At 42.8% G+C, this 18,627-nt stretch overlaps 1 protein-coding gene across 12 annotated transcripts in view; it reads left to right on the top strand.

Moving 5' to 3' along the window:
• The window catches only part of LOC121591497, a 36,452-nt gene that overhangs the window by 2,782 nt on the left and 15,043 nt on the right, over window positions 1-18,627 (top strand). For 5 of the 12 annotated variants that reach the window (XM_041912081.1, XM_041912080.1, XM_041912079.1 and 2 more), the window contains exon 2: window positions 6,532-7,388. In XM_041912081.1, coding sequence (XP_041768015.1) covers window positions 7,298-7,388 — 91 coding nt within the window. In that variant the 5' untranslated portion in view covers window positions 6,532-7,297. Of the gene's footprint in view, window positions 1-6,531; window positions 7,389-14,422; window positions 14,466-14,591; window positions 14,836-18,627 lie in introns of those variants that run through there. The other 7 variants (XM_041912086.1, XM_041912083.1, XM_041912084.1 and 4 more) reach the window with 3 other exon arrangements.

Here is an 18,627-nt window from a genome sequence, read left to right as displayed (position 1 = left end):
AGGAACCAACCAATAAATCGTAGGAAACCATGTATTACTTATTCTTTCGTATATAAACTTTATTAGTGTTCTCCACGTTTTCTAAAACAAGATGTGATTTAATGCCATAAATACTAACCAAAAAGTTTCTAAAAAATCTAAAAAAAGTAAAAATTCTCTAAGAGCCGGGTCTTGTAAAATTATTTAAAACTTTTTACATGCATTTTCACTCCGATAACATTAGAAACTGTAGTAATTGCTTTAAACGTTTTGATTATGATTTTAAGTATTTACAATCTATTTGAACATGTCATAAATACCTAGACAAAATATTTGAAGTTTAACATTCTTTGCCTTCTTTTGACCACGTATGCAATGTAGATGTATTTCTTAATACTGTTTTTTTCCTTACATTAATTTCCTTACATTGCATTTACATATATAAAACTGAGCAAATATTCTTTTCAACTTCAAATTAGTTCGAATGTTTGCCATCTAAATGCCTATTTTATATGTGAGATTGACAGCTTCACCTAAAAGAGGTCTAGGATCACATTAAAATCAATTCACAGGCAATGACACGCGATAGGGATTATTACAATCTGACCAAAATATTATGAAAGGTCACTACCTGTTTCATTCCGATGCGCAACAGTTTTCTGCCAAGAAAATTGACTACCTTATTTTCCATAAATTTGGCTCTCATTGTAAAGAATACATATATTCCTAATTTGATAAATAAAACTAGCAAAACGTTCGAAATTGTACAGGAATAAAGAATACATTTAACATACAGTTAGAATCAAACAAACATCAACAATCAACCGCAAACCCCTGCAATAGTGTGTTATCTATAGCGCTTTAATTTGTCCTTTAATAGTACTGCTGCATATGGAAAGCAACAATGATACGAGTTGGAATTTGCTTCCCTTTCCTTCCCCTGTTTACGCATACCAAAGAACTTGCGTGAGCACACTGCGGCAGGTTAAGACTTTAGTCAGCAATTCGGTTAGAATTCGGCAAACATCCCGTAAAGAGGAGCCAGATAAATTATGCATCATCCTTCCCCCCTAAACACAACACGCTTTTACATTCATTCATTCTGTACCATCCCGAGCCCCTTTTCTCGCAAGCAGCGATGATAACCAGCAGCGACGTAAACACAATTCCCAATTACTTTATCCTTCCCCACGCCAGAGTTTAGATCAGTCCGTTTGTCCGCTTCCCCGCATCCAAAAAGGCTTCCCTGCGTCAGCCCGCAACTGCGTAGGGATGTAAGTAATTGTTTTGCTCTTTATGTCACATTTCACGATATGCAGGAGCGTTCTGCATACGGCCGTGTGTGTGTGCGTGTGTGCAGACCATTCGTCATCCACCTTCCAATGCTACCTGCCTGCCTGTTGGAATGGATGAAAAAACACGGGAACCGGAAAAGGGCAAAACCCCGGTTCCATTTTTCTTCCCGATTGGCTTACCCTTTAGCTGTTGCGCTCAGATTCGGGTATTTTTATTTCGCATGTCAGAGAAAACCTACTCATACTTTGGCTCACAAACCTTACACAAATAACAGTTACCGATTTGGAAAGTACCGAAACACCTGAGGCAAGATACAGAAAAAGAGGGAAAAAGGATCAAACTCACACACTGGGTTGGGGAGAGTAAAAGTTGTGAGTGTGTGTGGGGGGAAAATGTTAGTAAAAGATTCGCCAAAAATTAAGTTACGCCGGTACGGTGCATGACAATATCCGGTTTTCGGTTGCCTGTGATTTGGGATCTCTCTGCCCTCCGATCTCTCGGCACACTCGTCGTCGTTAGTCCCAAACAAAATATCCAACCCGAACCGAGCCGATAAAGTGAAAAAAAGGAAAGGATTCTCACCCACAATCCGATCCTGTTCCGTTCCGTTTGAATTATTTCCTAGAATTACAGCTGCTTGATGGTTTATTTTTCCGATTTCCAATGCAGGTTGGTTTATGGTGTGTGTAGTTGTACATTCACAAACATACACACTTTGCCGGCGGCGCATTTTGATTTTTCCGTTTTCATTTGGGAGCGAAAAAAAACCCTGACAGTTTTCGGGTGTTGCGTTAACAGAAATGATGTGGCGGGTAGTTCCCTGTACAGCCTGCAAATCGACTTTTATTGCAACGAATAAAAGAAAAGGCATCATTAATAGGGTCAGAACTATAAAACGGCAACGCGTTGTTCTGTTCTACTGCCCTGTACATTGTTAATAATTTAAGGTGTCTTAAACAGTGAACCACAACGAGCTTTTGATCAAGCCCGCACCCGCCTACTAGGCGTCCAACTCCAAAGGGTCCAATCTAAGCCTGGCTGCATTTGGGTGAATTATTTACGCCCATTTGTGACCCGATTGTGGTTTAGGTCGCGCTGCCAAAGGGTGTGTGTGTAGGCCGTGCGTCATCCCCAACACGGCCTGCCCAACGGATCGGACTTCACGGAGCAAGAAAACATGGCGTGAGATTGAATAATTTAAACGTTCTCAACACCTCCCCAACCTACCTTCGGTTTGGGAAATTCTACCGCCCGGGGTTTCCCTTTTAATTTTACCAGTTTGTTTTTCCCCACCGACTGGCTCTATTAGACAGCTTTTCTTCCACTGTTCTCCTTCCAATGTTTGCGTTCGGAGCTGAGCATTTTGCACAAATTGGTGACAAACAGCATTGCCGCACCACGGGCAAGAAAAGCCGTGGTATGGGAAAAACACACATTTTAATTTAGTTTTCCACGCTCAACAACTTCCCTACTCTCTTGCGAATCCGCTCGAGACTGGGTTTTGATTTCTTATGTGATGCGTTTTTCGTTTTGTTTGCAGCTTTGCAGGGGCCAAATGGTGGAAAAACAACTGGCCGGGAAAAGCCATTTCAATTGATCTGTGAGATAGTTTGTTTGTGCCTTCGTGCGCCCGTCTGCCGGTACAACATTTTCCGCAACGACAATTGCAAAGTGCAGCCGGGTCGGGCGGTGAGTTTCGAAACGTTGTATCCAGTGTGTTGAAAACTGGAAGGAAATGGGATCCGATGGAAGATAGGGAGAGATAGAGAGGGGTAGAAAATCAACTTTTGCAAAAGTTTTCCACACCCCGGTTCGAATACGAGGATGCGATGAAGCTGAAGCACATACACACACTCAAAAAGAGTTGTAATGGAAAGAGGAAAGAAAAAAGAAGTAAAATAATGAAATGGTTATGGTGTTGTAACAGTGCAGGAAAGAAACACATTTCCACGTTGGCCGGATTAGGCACTCTCAGTCGTCCCAGGCTTAGTCGGGAGGGGGAAATGGAAATCAGTCCGTGTCAGGGTAAAAAAGTTTTCCACCACGCTCGTTCTCCGAGTGCGCACCGAAAGGATTAAAAGTGTCGAAAAAGAAGGGGAAGGAAAAAGAAACACATTACACACCCCAATTTTTCTCCCGCAATGGTTGTCCTAAAGCTTCGCGGCGCGACCCGTCCAAAAAAAACCAATCCAGTCAATTACAGCACCGATGTAGCCGGTTTTCTGTTTTGTGCCATTTTATCGAATTTTATTGGCGCGGCTCACGTTTTCGCCTGGCAAGTTATTAAACGCTGGTGGTGTAAAATTTTAATATCAATTTATCTGGTACAGCGAGAAAACTTTTTCCCCCGTTCCCCCAAAAAGCATGTAACAACTCTGTTGGTGGGGCAGCTTTTTTGAAAAGCTCACTTTCCCCGTCTTTCGCTCGTTAATGTGATGTTTGTGATCATTTCAAGCGTGTGGTGCAAATTGCTGCCTACTAGGACGACGAAAACCAGCTACGACAGGCTGGTGCCAATCAGGATGCCCCTTACCCTTAGCGCTACTTTATTTTCCCCGCTAGCAACGACTAGACTAGAATGCCGTTGCCAGGGTAACCGAAACCCGGTGCCGCGGGTTTGGTTGGTTTTGTAAGGCTGTAGGAAACCGGGTCGAAGCGCAAGTGTAGTAAATGAGCAAATCGAGTGTTAAGTGCTGCTAAAGCACACAAACAAACACATACACACCCAATGAAAAGGGGTCGATTGAATATTTTAAATAACTCCATAGAGGGAAGGGAGTGGAAAGAAGGCGGAGGCCAAAAAGGAAGGTAGTTTGAACACAAATATAACCCCCGCCTGCCGTAGAAACGGGTGTTTGCTGTGGCTGTTCCACCCGCTCCGCACAAGTGGCATAATTTCAACACGTGAAGCAGTAGATTAACTTCTCCGAAAGGGAAAATGAAGGTGTGCCCGTCCCGCTTTTTTGTTTGTTGCTGCGTTGGGGACCGTTGCTAATCGTTTCACTTCGGCATGTGCGCGCACACACACCAGCACGTCAATTAACAATCAAAACTTCCAGCTCGTCCACAGGCTCGTCAACATCACATGTCGATCGGTTGGTTTTCTCGATATTTTGGGGCCACACAATGGGGCACATGGGCGGGATGAATGTGCCAAAAAGTGATGTTCAGGCGCTTAATTAGGTTAGTTTAGTTTAATTCGCAGCAAATCGACGAAAATTAAATGTAGCACAGGAAACACACAGCTATTAATCCCTTTAGTTTACCGATGCGATTCATAGCAGCAACTGGCAATGGTAGCGCCGGATAAGTAAGTAAGTAACAGCAATGGCTGTGCCCAGATGGTGTCTATTGTACGGGTGTCCAAACTTATAACAAGGGCAACATTGGTTTTGAATAACTTTACCTGTGGGCCATTGGGACGGTATCACGAGCTAGTTTGAGTTGGGACGCGAAAATATAGGTTTGAAAAGAAAAGGCAAACTTCAAAAGATGAAGTTCCATTTTAAATTATTATATTGAAAAGCAAGTTTTACCTTAAAGTTTATTTTGCTTTTAAAAATACCCAAAAATATGCGTTTTTATAAAGCATCTTTAAAAATTAAGTACGCTTCAGAAACAGATTTGAACCATGTCCATGTCTTTGTGGGATCTGAGCATGCATGTCAGCCATCTTTTAGTTAGACAATTTAATAGCATTATTTGTAAGTATCGTTCAAGTAATAAATTATGAAGTCAATTACTTTTAAGGCAATAAATAGTCTTTTAACTCAGCATAACGACTGTAGACATTTTTAGATACTTTGCATTTAGACATTTAAATTTAGAACAGATACATTAGCTAGCGTAAGTTCGAGGAAAAGTAGAAAATTATATTTCAAATTGTGTATATTTAAGTATTAAAATAACATTTAAGGACTTTCATACCAATATTTACCCCCAAAAGCTTCCACTGTGCAATCGACATACGTCGTTCCTGTGTGTATGTGTGTGTGTGTGCGTGAAAATTGTTAATTTTTGTTGTCGTTGTTCATGTTTTTTTTTCTCTCGAATATGCTAAATCGCAGTCAACGTAAAACTGCTTCATAATTGGGTCGTTTTGGTTGCTCAAAAAGGCGACTGTTTGGCAAATTCCGCACCACAAGCCCCTACAGTGATGGGTTTTTGGTATGGTTTCGGTGAGCGTTTCAATGTGCGCCATCGTGACACAATTGACGGTTATTTTTGTGTAAACGTGCATGTGTGTGTGTTTGTGTGTGGCTACACCACCCTGAGTTTGTTTGATCTTTTCGATTCGTGTGCCAACGGAAAATAGGCAGAAAATAATACCAGTACTACAACCATTCCATTTACCTCCCCCCCTCCTTCCCATACAATTCGATCGATTTGTTATTGTGGCTTCGGAAAAGACGACAAATAGCAACAGCAACAACAATCGCACAAAAAAGTCGAAAAGCTCATCACCAGCACACGAACAATCTATTTCATCTTTTACGCGAATTATTTTCGGCAGAGCAACAACACGGTTGTCGTTTTTCGTTTTTTTTTTCTCTCTCTCTCTCTCTCCATTAGTATGCTTCTTTGTAGCTACACATTCCATTGTATCTGTAGTGTGCGTGTGTGTGTGTGCGCGAGTAAAAGGGGGACTACTCTCGTGATTTCTGCCTCCCTTTTCTGTCTGCCCTTTGGTCGGGACAAACGTATTGTTCTTTTGCCGTTGTGTGCGTCTCCCCGAAAAGCTGATCAATTTAAAATGTTTGTTGATCCCTTTTTTTACCTTGGGCATACTCCCACTCATTCTGGAGGGCTTTGTTTTGCCATTCTCCTTCTTCTCCCTCCGTTTTGCTCCACTTATAGAACCGAAATCACCCCCCACCACCCCGAAACGGAACAAACAAGCGCAAAAGGAATTCAATCACCCAGCCAACCGACCAACCATCGGGATCAGTGCCAGTGGATCGGGACCAATCAAACGCAACGGAAAAAATGGGGGGAAAACCAAACCTACTAGAGCTGTGTCTGCGTGAGTGTGTGATCTTGTGGAACCGATTTTTCGGAGGACTCAGAGGACACAACTACGGATTATTTGTCCGCATTGAAGGGAAGGGAATAATTACGTACAGCCCCGCTGGGTCGTTGTTATTGTTTTTTTTTGTTTTTTGGTGATGGTAGTGACGGGGACCACACGGTAAAAGGGGCTAGGTAATAAAATGTTTCACATTATGACACGCAGTACCGTTTCTTACCGGGTTTTAGGCCACCAGTACCGCCAGTAATTGTGTGTGTGGAGGTGCGTTTGACTAATGAAACATAAATTTCCCTACCCAAGCGACAGCCAGCATTCCAACGAGGCAGTCCAGTCCAAACCGTGCTTAAATTGGTCGTAGCTACAGTGTGCAGTGCTCCCGTGAAAGCTTTTTCCCCGGTGTGTCATTGAGTGAATTTCTGCCACGGCTCGCAATAAAATGATCAACGAATGGCAGCCGGGTGGAATGTGTGTGTGATGTGTTGTAGTACGGTTCGCGAATCCCGCCCCTCGGAAGTCCGCGGTGAGCAGTGAGTGAGGTGGTGTGTGGCTGCGTAAAGCTCGTCGCACTGCTTCGCGACTGCTTCACCCCTAAAAAGGCTGCCACCAGTTAATCCGGTGTCGATAATCACAACTTCAGCCGGACAAGTGGTTCATTACAAGAACGCCGACAGCGCGTCAACAGAGATAAAGGGGCAGTGAAACACGAAAGAAAACAAGCAAAGAACGCATTGGTCTCACACAAACCAACCGGGCCAAAGTTTTCGTGCTCCGGTGAGAACGGATGGAAAAGTTTTCCCGTTAAGCTATACAGAACGAGGGCTACCAAAACAAGTGAGGAGAGTGTGGTGTGAGAGATAAACAAAAAAAAACAGACTCCAAGGCCATCTGCGGAGTCGCCCCCTGGTCCCCGACAGCTAAGCTAAGGGAAGCACAATAGTGTGTGGGCAATCAGGGGACTGAGCAGCTTTCACATTTCCCCACCGCAGCGACATCATGGACGGAAGGAACCGACGGCGTCAATTTGGCGGCCCCTGCCACTGTCTCCGGCCACTGATACGGCTCTGGGGCGTCGTGACAGCGATTGGTAAGTTTGTGTGATTTTTTGTCGTTGTTGTTGTTGTTGGGTGGGCTAAACGTGCTAGGATAAAGAAAAGAAAAAAAAAAAAACAGCACCACTCTTAGGCCCGTGGTCTGTACCGGTTCTAATGGCTGTGAGCTTTGTTTTCGTTCGCGTAGCTGAGTGGGGTCGCCTCCCCTTGGGGGGTCATTGCGGGATTTGTACCATCTAATCGAGAGAAGCTTACAATCTGTAATGTAATTGACCACGGGAAGCGCGGGGGGGGGGGGGCGTTTCCGCATGTCGATGGGAGACGCGATCCGATTCAACGTTAAAGTAAATGAACGTTTAATATTCATCGTGTTTTGCTCAGCGTGCGAGTGAAATGGCAAGGGCCGTATAGCATTATTCCGCTACTTGGTGGTTATGGTGCGAAAGAAGATGTGGCGCTAGAATGTCAGATAGCATTTTTAATTCATCAAACTGACAGGCATTTACTACTGTGTGCGGAAGAAACACTAATCTCTACCGTGAGTGAGCGTTTCGCGGTGCCGCCTGAAGCTGTGGGAGTGAAAAGAGCATAAGATGTACAAAATTAAATGATAGTGACGTGTTGTTGTTGAGGAAGACACTCGGTATACCGTTGTTTGTGAAGTAATTATTCCGTATTATGTCTAACGTTATCTGCATTCCAGACTATTGCAACGTACGCCAATAAAGGTCTGTTTTGCAATGGCACACATTTTGTTTTTAGAGGATTGCTATCATTTTGGCATGCTATTTTCGGGATAGCTTCATCTGTTGTGATCAGTTTTGAGATAATTAGCTATGCCATCAACCTTAATTCGGAAGCTCGTGTTAGTTTTGATTTCATTTTGAGTGATCAAAACACACAAAAATACGCTCATTGTTTTGAGGAGAGCATTTGCCTGGAAAAATGTAATTAGGATAGAGATTTTAACTTAAGCTAAATTTTTTTGAGGATCGGTCTGGTGGTACAGTCGTCAACTCGAACGACTGAACATCATGTCCGTGATGGGTTCAAGCCCCGATTAGACTATGCCTTCATACGTAGGACTGACTATCCTGTTATGGTAACAATAAGTCACTGAAAGCCAAGCCCACTCCACTGGTGGGTACAGGCAGGCCTTGACCGGCAGCGGTTGTTGTGCCAAAAAGAAAAAGTAGAAGAAGAAGAACATTTTTGTATCCAACTAGTCCCTAAATGGCTAGAAACACAATGAAAAAATCCTTATTTTCATTACCAACTTAGTACATTTTTATTTATAAAGAATCGATGAACGGAGATTAGATGAACGTACGTTGTTCGTTCTTTAGGATGAATTGAATGAATCGTAAAGTTCCGGTTCTCAGAAGCATCAACAAAACAAACCAAACAGGAATTTAGATGTTTGAAAAGTCTTAATGTTTGAACTTATTTAATTTACTTCACGATTGATGTATTATACTCCATAGAAGGCGCTGCCTTGGTAGTTGGCAATCATTTCTTTGTATCATACTCGATTCGAGGTTTGAGCTGAGTAAATGCATTGAGTTTAAGATACAAAAGAGAACTTTGCTCAAACATTTCAGTTCCGCAAAAAAAATGGACGAAGACCATTGTCAATTTCATCATCAAATTAAAATTTGACGCCATTACTGACGTCATTAGAACACCCCAGGGTGGTCCTATTTGACATACCTTGCAGGCATAGTTAACTGACTGTTCTAAAATTGAACAATGTTTGGAAAAGACCAGACTAAAGGTCATTCTCATGTTCCGAGATTAAGCTTCGCAACAATGGGAATTGGATATAAAGGACAGGAACCTAAATAAAAGCTTCAAAAGTTTATCGCCCAAAGTCGACAGCTAAGATCGATCAATAGTGTCTGAAGTTCCCATTCAGAACTCAGGGACCTTCAATTCATTACGGCCGGAGCGTACTGCACCGAGTGTTAAGTTTTCAATAGAGCTACAGCAAACGTATTTGAGGAGAAAAAAACTTCCACAATCCAGTCCAATTTTGTAGATATATAAGGCTGTTTCTCTTACCAAACCAAAAACAAAACCAAACTATTATGCAGTAAGGGGAACCAGTCCAGAAAGGTTTATGCATCCCACTGGAAGGGCAAACGTACTGTCCTTGGAGTAAAATAATAGTCGTAAGTTGGTTTGCAAATTGTTTCCAACGCCAAGGATGCATTCGTCCGTGTTCGTTGCTCTGAGTTCCTGATGTGTTCCGGCATATCAGTCAGTTGTAAACTTTTAACGAACTTCAATTGTTACAGCTACTACCATCGACGAAGCAGGTATACCCAAAAACCGTTTATTGTTTCTTGCTACTGCATTCGAGATGGTACGAGCATTCCATAGTGTTATAGTACCGATGTATATGTACGTTTTTTTTGGTGTACCATTACCATATAACGTATGTGGTGGGTCAGTTTTTCTGCGGACCTTCTAGAAAGAAATGCTGGAGAGTTCTTTTTTGCTTGAAAAAAACAGGCACCAAACCTCGCAGAAGGCATCGGATTATTCAACGGTGATTTTCGCATAGTCCGTTTTGCCCCACTCAAACACACTCACACACACACACCTACACCCATTGAAAGTCGTCCTCTTTACCGGGCCACGTATAATTGGCACGTAAATTTATGGTACGCTTGATGCGGTGAATTTTTTCCTGCTCTTCTCCATCGCTCTTCGAGTACCTGGTTCCATCTTCCCACGGAATGTTTTCCGTGGCGTGTGTGTCTGTCCACCGTGTCGTACCGTTTCGGCTAGCCGAACCAAAAAGTTTCGCTATTTGAGCAGAGCATTAAAATGTTGCTGCATCGTCCGATAATGTACCAACAGCGGCCACCACTCCATCGCCACCCGATTTGTTCATTAGACGGGTAAATTATGACCCGACACCCTTGTAGGCGAAACCACGCTGACCTCAAAGACAACGGAGCATAAACCGCCCCAGCAAGGTAGCAACAACTCCGCAGTGGTGCAGCAGCAGCAGGGCTTCCCTTTCACCGTCGTGGCCGTCGTGGCCAGCGCCACCACAACGCGTACATGTCACCCAAAATGGTACGGTCATCAAAGTTATTTATCGCTTTGGAGCGAAACTTCTAATTCGTCTCTGGATGGGCTGGAGAGCGCTCAATGAAAGATGAACTTTGTGTGTGGCTTCTATTTCTAGTATAATGTACGGACCGATTTTGTGTGCCTTTGCCTGTGATGGCTTCTTGTTTTTCCGATCTGATGGTCAGTCATTATCTGCATGAGAAATGGCAGTAACTTTTGCAATCCCTACGCTATCGAACGTTGCTTCTATTTTGCTTTTAAAGATTGCAAGATGAATAACTGTTCACAGTGCAATAAATTGGGAGAGCTTTTACGGTAGCTACTTTTCAAATACGTGCACATTAAGCTTTCAATCTGAAGGTTCAGCTTCAATTAAAATAAAATTTAAATACTTTGGCTATATTTCTTTAACAACACACAAACATATTTGAAATTATGCACCAAGTTTCCGAAATCTGAATCCGCAACAGGTCCAGGTATAGTTCCAGGAACGGAATAAAATCGGGAGTTGTTGAAGGACGCGTTTGAGTTTAGCATCAGTTCCAGGGCCGGTATGGGTTCATGCTTGGTTCCAGAAACGGTTTGGGTTCATTATCAGTTCCAAAGCTGGCATGGATTCGTGAACGGTTCTAGGTGTATGGTTGGTTCCAGAACCGGTATGGGTATAGTTTTACTTCAAGGACTGGTATGGGAGCAGTATCTTTGCCAGGACCAGTATGGGCTCATTATTGATTTTAGGACTGATATAGGTTCAGTCCCGTGCTACAGTCGTCAACTCTTACGACTCAATAACATGCCCGTCATGGGTTCAAACCTAGAATGGACCGTCTTCCCGCAGTAAGGATTGACTATCCGGCTGTGTGGTAATCAATTAAGTCTTGAAAGCCTGTATAAGGGCCGGTATGTCCGCGTAGGACGTTACGCCAAATAGAAAAAGAAGAAGAAGAAGAAGAAGAAGAAGAAGAAGAAGAAGAAGAAAATGGACTCAGTATCCGTTCCAGGACCGGTATGGGTTCGTGATCGGTTCATGGACCGGTATAGGTTCAGTATCAGGTTTAGAACCTGCATGAGATCATGATCAGCTCCTGAATCCGTAAGGGTAATGTGACGGTTTCAGAACTGGTATGGGTTTGGTTTTAGTTTACAGCCCCTTAAGGGGTCATCATCAGTTGTTCATTTTAATTGGAGTTTGAGGCCAATAATTTGTAGCGTATATTTCAGAAGAAATGAGGTCTATGAAACATCGTTGTCCAGCTCTGTAACCCAGTATTCCTATCTACCTAGTATCTTCAAATTAGGCTATCACAAATCATTTATATCAATCAGTTTTAGGTGGCTGTAAATCATGTAAATTGATTGGAGAATTCAGTTGCCTGCCGTTAAATGACAACAACCTTTTTAATTTCAGCCTGTTTTGTTTTAGTTAAAATTCATTGTTCTTTCTACACAAGTACTGCTTAACGATAAACCAAAACATAGAATAGGCTTTTCCTGTTTTGTGCGCTTATTAAAAGCGTTCCTAATACAATATCCCCAAATGAAGGTCTGCGAAGGAGGCATCAAAGGGTCATGATTGTTAGAATGCAATCCCCCGTCGGGTTTCTTCATCTTCATCTTGTTGCCTCCCCGATTGCATCTTACCAGTACGGACGGTACTGATTGATAGATCACCGTTTCGTGCTGCTACCCTGTGCAGCCTGCCGAGAACATCAAAAGACTCGTGTCTGTTTGAAGCAGCAGCAGCAGCAACATCATCATCATCATCGCACCGTGTTTTGGTGAGGACATTTTCATGTGAAGTAAACACACACTCGCTGGCCTTTGTACCTTCGTTGAATATTAATTCCACCACACTACAAAGCGCAACCGGTAACAAAGCGACCCGGCCCAGCCTCGCCGAATGTTCGATTCGATGCCGCTCGATGACGGGGCCGGTGAGGGTGGGTTTTTGGAGGGGTCGCCGCGTCATTCATATTATCCACTTTATGGTACGATGATTTCGAGTGGGTTTGAAATGAAGTGTCCACTGGAGACATTCCCATGCAGGTGAGAGTTTCCGGGGGGCCGGATGATGAAAATGTTAAAGCAGCATTCACATTCCGGTGCAACATTCTCCGTGCCCGAATAGGAATCCTGTGTGTGTGTGTGTGTGTCGATGAATACGGTCGGCGAATTATGCGAACAAAGATCGTTTTTGGTGAAAATGCGAAGAAAAAAAACTCCACTGCAACATAACGGTGGCCTCATCTTTTGTTCTCCGGAAGTCGTTCACACACCAAGCGCTCGGCTAAATCTTTAATGCCATTTCTGCCGCAGCGTAACACACCGAAATAATTAAAGTGCCGGAGTGCAGCAAGGCGTAAGATGCGATTTTCCAACGGGATGCGTCTTGCTCTGTAACTCCTTTTCATTTCTCCGTTCTATTGCCGGCGCTTTGCCAACGGAATTGTCTGCCACTGGCAGGAACAGACGGTGGCGGGTCTGTGCGTTTTTACCGAGAGACGCATTTTTCAATTATTTTGGCAACCGGATAACAGGGCCGAAGCGCCACACCAAGCAGAAAGTTAATCGACTCTTTTCGCTTAGTTCCTACAGCGCCACCGGGGTGGTCGCCATAAGCCGTACCAGCCAGCGCCAGCCCCTAAACCCTGTCCGAATGCATCGTGGGGAGGGGTTGTTTTACTTTTTTCCCGTTTGGGGCCGAGTCTTTTTAGACGTGCGTCAGGGCTGCTGCTCGATTGCCCACCGAGACCATAAATTACTACATTATTTACGATCGCACAGCAGACCCGTGCGACGCAGTTTAGCGTAGTAACACTTGTGTGTATTGGTATGCTTTTTTTTTTGCAAAAGCGTCATCTAAGCAGTCGCTTGGGATTTTAAAACGACCGCGGGAGTATGAGGCTTCGCGTCATCAACAACTGTCGCGCTTCGAACGCACAGTGAGTGAGCAATCGAGTGGAAAAGTTTTGTGAAAATGATAGCTGGCGATTCACACCTCCCCTGCGAGTGTTTCGTGCACGGCGAAAAAATCTATGCAGTAAAATTAATATCATTTGTTTCTTCGATGGTTTGCTGCTAAATGGGACATCTTTTTTTTCGCGCAAAAGCGATTACGCACACGGCGAGGCACGGTGGAATGTTCTATCCACCAAGGGAGTAATAAATCGCAGTTATAATAATGCGTGTTGTTGACTTGCAAGGGATGCAAAACCTGATGGATGGGTGTGATTTTGTTTGCTCCCCCAAGTTTTAGCACAACCATCCGCGGCACGTTTTCGTTGAGGAACGTTGATAGTGCGAGTAGTGTACGGTGGGGCTAGATGGACTCATAACAATTGAATGATGTGGAATTAGATACTTGTCTATTTAAAAAAAAAACCCTTATTAAATGTACTAACGGTCTACTGTCATAAGGACGGAGAAGAAGAGATAGCTGAAAAGACGGGTTTCGATCTAGACCGACATAGCCAATGGAGCTGAATGGTTGCTGGTTGGTTGCTGTCTAGCTGTGTGATAAAGCAGGTAAGCCTTTATGGGGCTGACAAAAAAACTTAAATGCAAACCATTTACACACATAGTATCATACAATTTTGTATTGTATTCAAAGGATTTAATATCGTAATGTCTGTTCATAGCAATCTGTTGACGAAATTGTCGATAGAAAACACCATTTAATAACGATTTTTTGTACATTTCATTTGAATATATTCTTGGTAGAATATATTATTGGATCAATATCTTATATGAATTATTTAAAATTGTTGTGTTATTAAAACTATGTTATCAGTCATCACCCAAACAATAAATTATTAATTCGTCTTATTGTAAAACTTAAAAAAAACCTTTTTCGTTTTAAACATTCAACGAGCCATAAAGTTGAAAGTGTATTTACTTTTTAAACAATAAAAAATATTTAATGTACAATATAAAAGTGTTTTAAGGAAAATATTACAGGAATGTGAAGCCTTGAAAAAATCTTCGATAAATAACAAGAAAACTATTCAACGTTAGTTTCATTAATTTAGGTTAGTTAAATAACCTTAAATTATGTTAATATTACATACTCTAATCCCAATTATAGAGATTAATATAAATTTTGAGACCTATTGAAAATAAAAAAGGTATAACTACTGCCAATTTTGTTGTTGTAGGATGTCACTATTGCCCCCACCTCCCACTGTATACAGCAAACCATCCAACGTGGCAAACGGCATTGACCCGTGTGTGACATCTCTGTACCTTTTGCATCTTACGGTGGATTTGCATGCCAGTATGATGCCTGCGTCTGATGAGATTCCAACTGAACTTGCCCTTTTCACCGATGGGCCCCTCCCTCTACCTTCCGCCCGTACCGTGCCCATCCAGCGTGACACCTTTGATGCGTTCAATTAACAGGTAAATAATATGCAGTTAAGTCAATTACATGGTAGACGGCAATCATCAATTGATGTTTGGTTGGCACGAGGTAATGAGATGGGATGGCCCTCTTCCCGTCTCTTGACTTGATCACAATTTATCGCTGACGTCGGAAGGCGTAGAGTCAGCCGCTGCTGCTCGAGGCGGATGGGGCAAAAATGATTGAACCGCTTTGTTTGCCCATGTGTGCATCTGTGTCTACTTCTGTCCTTCGTATTCCGCTGCACAGATCTGTGCTGTGCGGATGGCTCGATGCGCCCAATAGCGGCCCGCAAGATCAAATTGGCAAAACGGATGATATTTGTCAAGTAAATGACATCCGCTGCTGATGAAATATTGGACCAACGATGCCAATGTTGGTGTTGGTGGTGCGAGTTTGTGCATGTACACACACACACGCACCCACACACACGATGGCCACGACGGTGCAAGACGAAGTAAATTGCTGCAATTTGTACGACATTTGCCGTCCTCCGTCTCCACCGCTATGGGTAGCACTGTCCGATGTGCATCTTTTCGCTTTCTCCACCGTGATCACCGACCACGGAAAGTATGGTGCTGTTGCAAGCGATGTCCAATATCGTTATCTATGTCTGCACCGGTTTATGGTTGGGATGGTTTTTCACCTCCCGCCTAGAAATGAACTAGTGCAATAAGGTAAAAGCAGAACGGAAATGAAATAGGATGAAAGAAATGGTGGATAAAGTTAACGAAAGATGACATTTTTTGGCCGTTCCCGTTTTTTCGGTTGATAGAACTCGTCGGTAAGAGACGGCCAAATGGGTAACAATAACACTGGAAATAGTTTCAGTGTATTGTTTTGCAACGAAGCGTATGCTAGCGTGTTCTTTCCAGACACTTAATAGACCATAAAGCAGCTTCAATAAACACTCACAAAGCACTTCTCGCTGCTTGCGATAAACAAAAGCTCTTAAAACTTCCCGAAAAATCATCAAACACTCACACCCACCCCCGTTTCCGGGACGCGATCTTCCAAATACCATGGCGCGATGCAGCTCTAAAGTCGTTACAATTAATATGATTTAACAAAAAGTTGCAAAACTACACCCATTTGCCACTGGCGTCAACGGTTTGGGCCCGGACGGAAAATGCAGAAAGTGCAGAAACGTGGGTAACGGGAAACGTAACACGAACGGGGTGATACTTCAATCCCCGACCCTCTGCAGGAAACTCGGGCCAGGCGAAAGCGAATGGAAACCAAAAGTTGCAAAGATGTGAAGAAAGTCCCTTCTCTCCCTCCTCATGGGGACAGGGACAGAAGGCGACGAAAGGGACATAAATTTGAAACTTGAAGTGGGTCTTCTCCGGTTCTGCCCGGCAAGCCCGGTGTGCTGCCGTGATCGAAACAAATGAAATTAGTCCGCAAGGAAACGTTACCGATACCCGAAACCTCCTAATCCACCCCCCCCCCCCTCCAGCAGCCCCGAGTTCCAAGTGCAGCGTAGTGAAGGCGCACGAAAAGAGGGCGGTAAATTACACCAGCTCCTGGCAGCATTCAGAGCACATGGTGTGTGCAGAGCGAAATCTGAAAGTTTTGCCGCCAACTAGCACTAGTAGTTTTTGGTCCCGTGCTGCTGGGCAGGTGGGTGGGAGAAGCAAATGTGTCGCCAGAGTAGTCGGGTAGGGTTGCAAAGTTAATCAATCACTCGATGGTGTGTGAAAACGTTGTTAATAAACCACGGTATCTAATTTTACCGTGTCACCACGGTACCGGAGACCAGAAGAGCGCAACGGGCGGAATGGGGCTGGGCGTTGCGAGCAAAAGTTTTTCATTTTCCAGCATGATAGTGCATGTCATAAACATGCCCACCCGGGGGTGGGGAAGTGCAGACAGAAATATGTCGCTTTCAGGTGACCAAAGAAAGTGGATTAAGTTTAAGGGAGAATCGGTGTAAAGCAGGGTAGTGATTGTTCATGCTGAAATCAAATTACACGGAACCACTGCAATTCTCGTTTTGGGAAAGTTTGCTATAGTAACAAGATTTTGTATCGATGAAAGTAATATTCGGTGGTTTGCTGGCTCTGATTAGAGCGATATGCAGGAAAATTTTGATCAGCAAGTAAAGTAATCAAAAGTGTGAAACCTAGATAAGAGATTCATATAAACTGTGTACATTAGAAGATGAACGATGTATCTAGCATTTTTATTGGAGACACTTGGATAAGAGAGAATGTAAAGACTACTTTTTCTGTTGGCTCCAACATAAACTTTCTCAGAATTATTTGATCGTTCATTGGCTGATTACTTAGCTGTCGCGTTGTTGTGTTACATAGTTGCATAGAACAGTATAAAAAAATGTCGTGTGTATTGTATATACAGTAGAATCCCTCATAACAAGTACCTCTTATAACGAATTTTTCGCATAACGGGCAAATCTAAATGTTCTACGAATACCTCTCTTAACGAGTAAAATCTCGCATAATGAGCAATTTCATTTTTGTTACGGGTAAGAAATCGTGATCATGTCGAGAGTTTCAATACTAAGAATCGTTAAATATCAAGCTATTTCTAAAAGAGGTAGGTATAAGTGTTGAGGAAAAGTGTAATGGTGGTATCACATTTACACCCACTGCCAGTCCAAAACTCACGAAGTCATACAAACATCTAAAAAAGCCAAGGCGAGCCGCGGGCACGTTCACTCCACGTCCAGATAGCTCTTTTCTGATCAGATAGCGGAGCTGAGAGTATTGCTGCGCTTATCACCAGGTGAAGTAAGTGAGTGTAGTGAGGTAGTGTTTTCAGTTTAATTGCTCCATTTCTTTCCTTCTTATTTGAAAATATTGGAGGCCCTCTTCCGCTTCGGCCGTGGAAGTGGGCAGGATTATAGTGTGTAGTGCACCTCCGTAAGAAGCGTGCGTTTCACGAGTGTGAGGTGTATTGATAGGTGTGTTCTTGCATGCATTCTTGATCTACTTGCTCATGCAGGCAAGAATTTCAATACTAAGAATTGATCAAGTACAGGTATACAGGGATTACATGCATCACAACAGTAAACGTTGCCACTTTGAGGTGTTCCGTATGGCTTTGATACATATAATCACTACATATCTGCACTGTTCATGAATTGCACCAATTATTTCAATTCTCATACAAATTGTATGAAAAAGAGCCTCTCGCATAACGAGTTTTTTGCGTAACGAGTGAGTCATTGGAACAGATTAAACTCGTGATGAGAGGTATTATAAAATAATGAATAAAGTAAATGGTTCTTTGATACTCAAAGCTTAAAATTTGATATTCAAATCTTAAAATACAACATCTTCATTGCGCAGGACGAAATTAAACAAAAAACGATTATCAGAGCACAATTCGAAAAACGAAAAACGTATAACAAAAAACACTAAAATTCATGTCATATTTTTAAATGTTTTCTTTGAACAAACAGTAATTTCAATAAAAAACTGAGTATTTTTTACCAAAACATAACACAAATAAAAAAAACTTCAACAATTTGTGAAAAAAATATACTTGTTGAAAAACGCGGTGGATTTTTTAGAGAAAACACTTTATTTACGGAATGAGGTTAAATCAAAAAATTAGTCCACATGTACCGATTGTCGAATCTCAACTAAAAGGCTAGGAGCGGACCCATCCTCCTCCTTATCTCCTAATTTATCGTTTTATCCTCCCTCTCACTCTCTTCTCTAGCGTTGTGACTTGACAGACTGTTGGGCACTCACGAGTTTCCAACAATACTTGAAAGCATTATCCGTGTTATTTGAGTATCTGGGTGAGGTCGTGTCCTGATG

This window comes from Anopheles merus, chromosome 2L (genome assembly GCF_017562075.2).
Source record: "Anopheles merus strain MAF chromosome 2L, AmerM5.1, whole genome shotgun sequence".
NCBI lineage: Eukaryota > Metazoa > Arthropoda > Insecta > Diptera > Culicidae > Anopheles > Anopheles merus.
The sequence above is the reverse complement of the archived record's forward strand: the minus strand, read 5'-3'. Positions and strand labels throughout refer to the sequence as shown.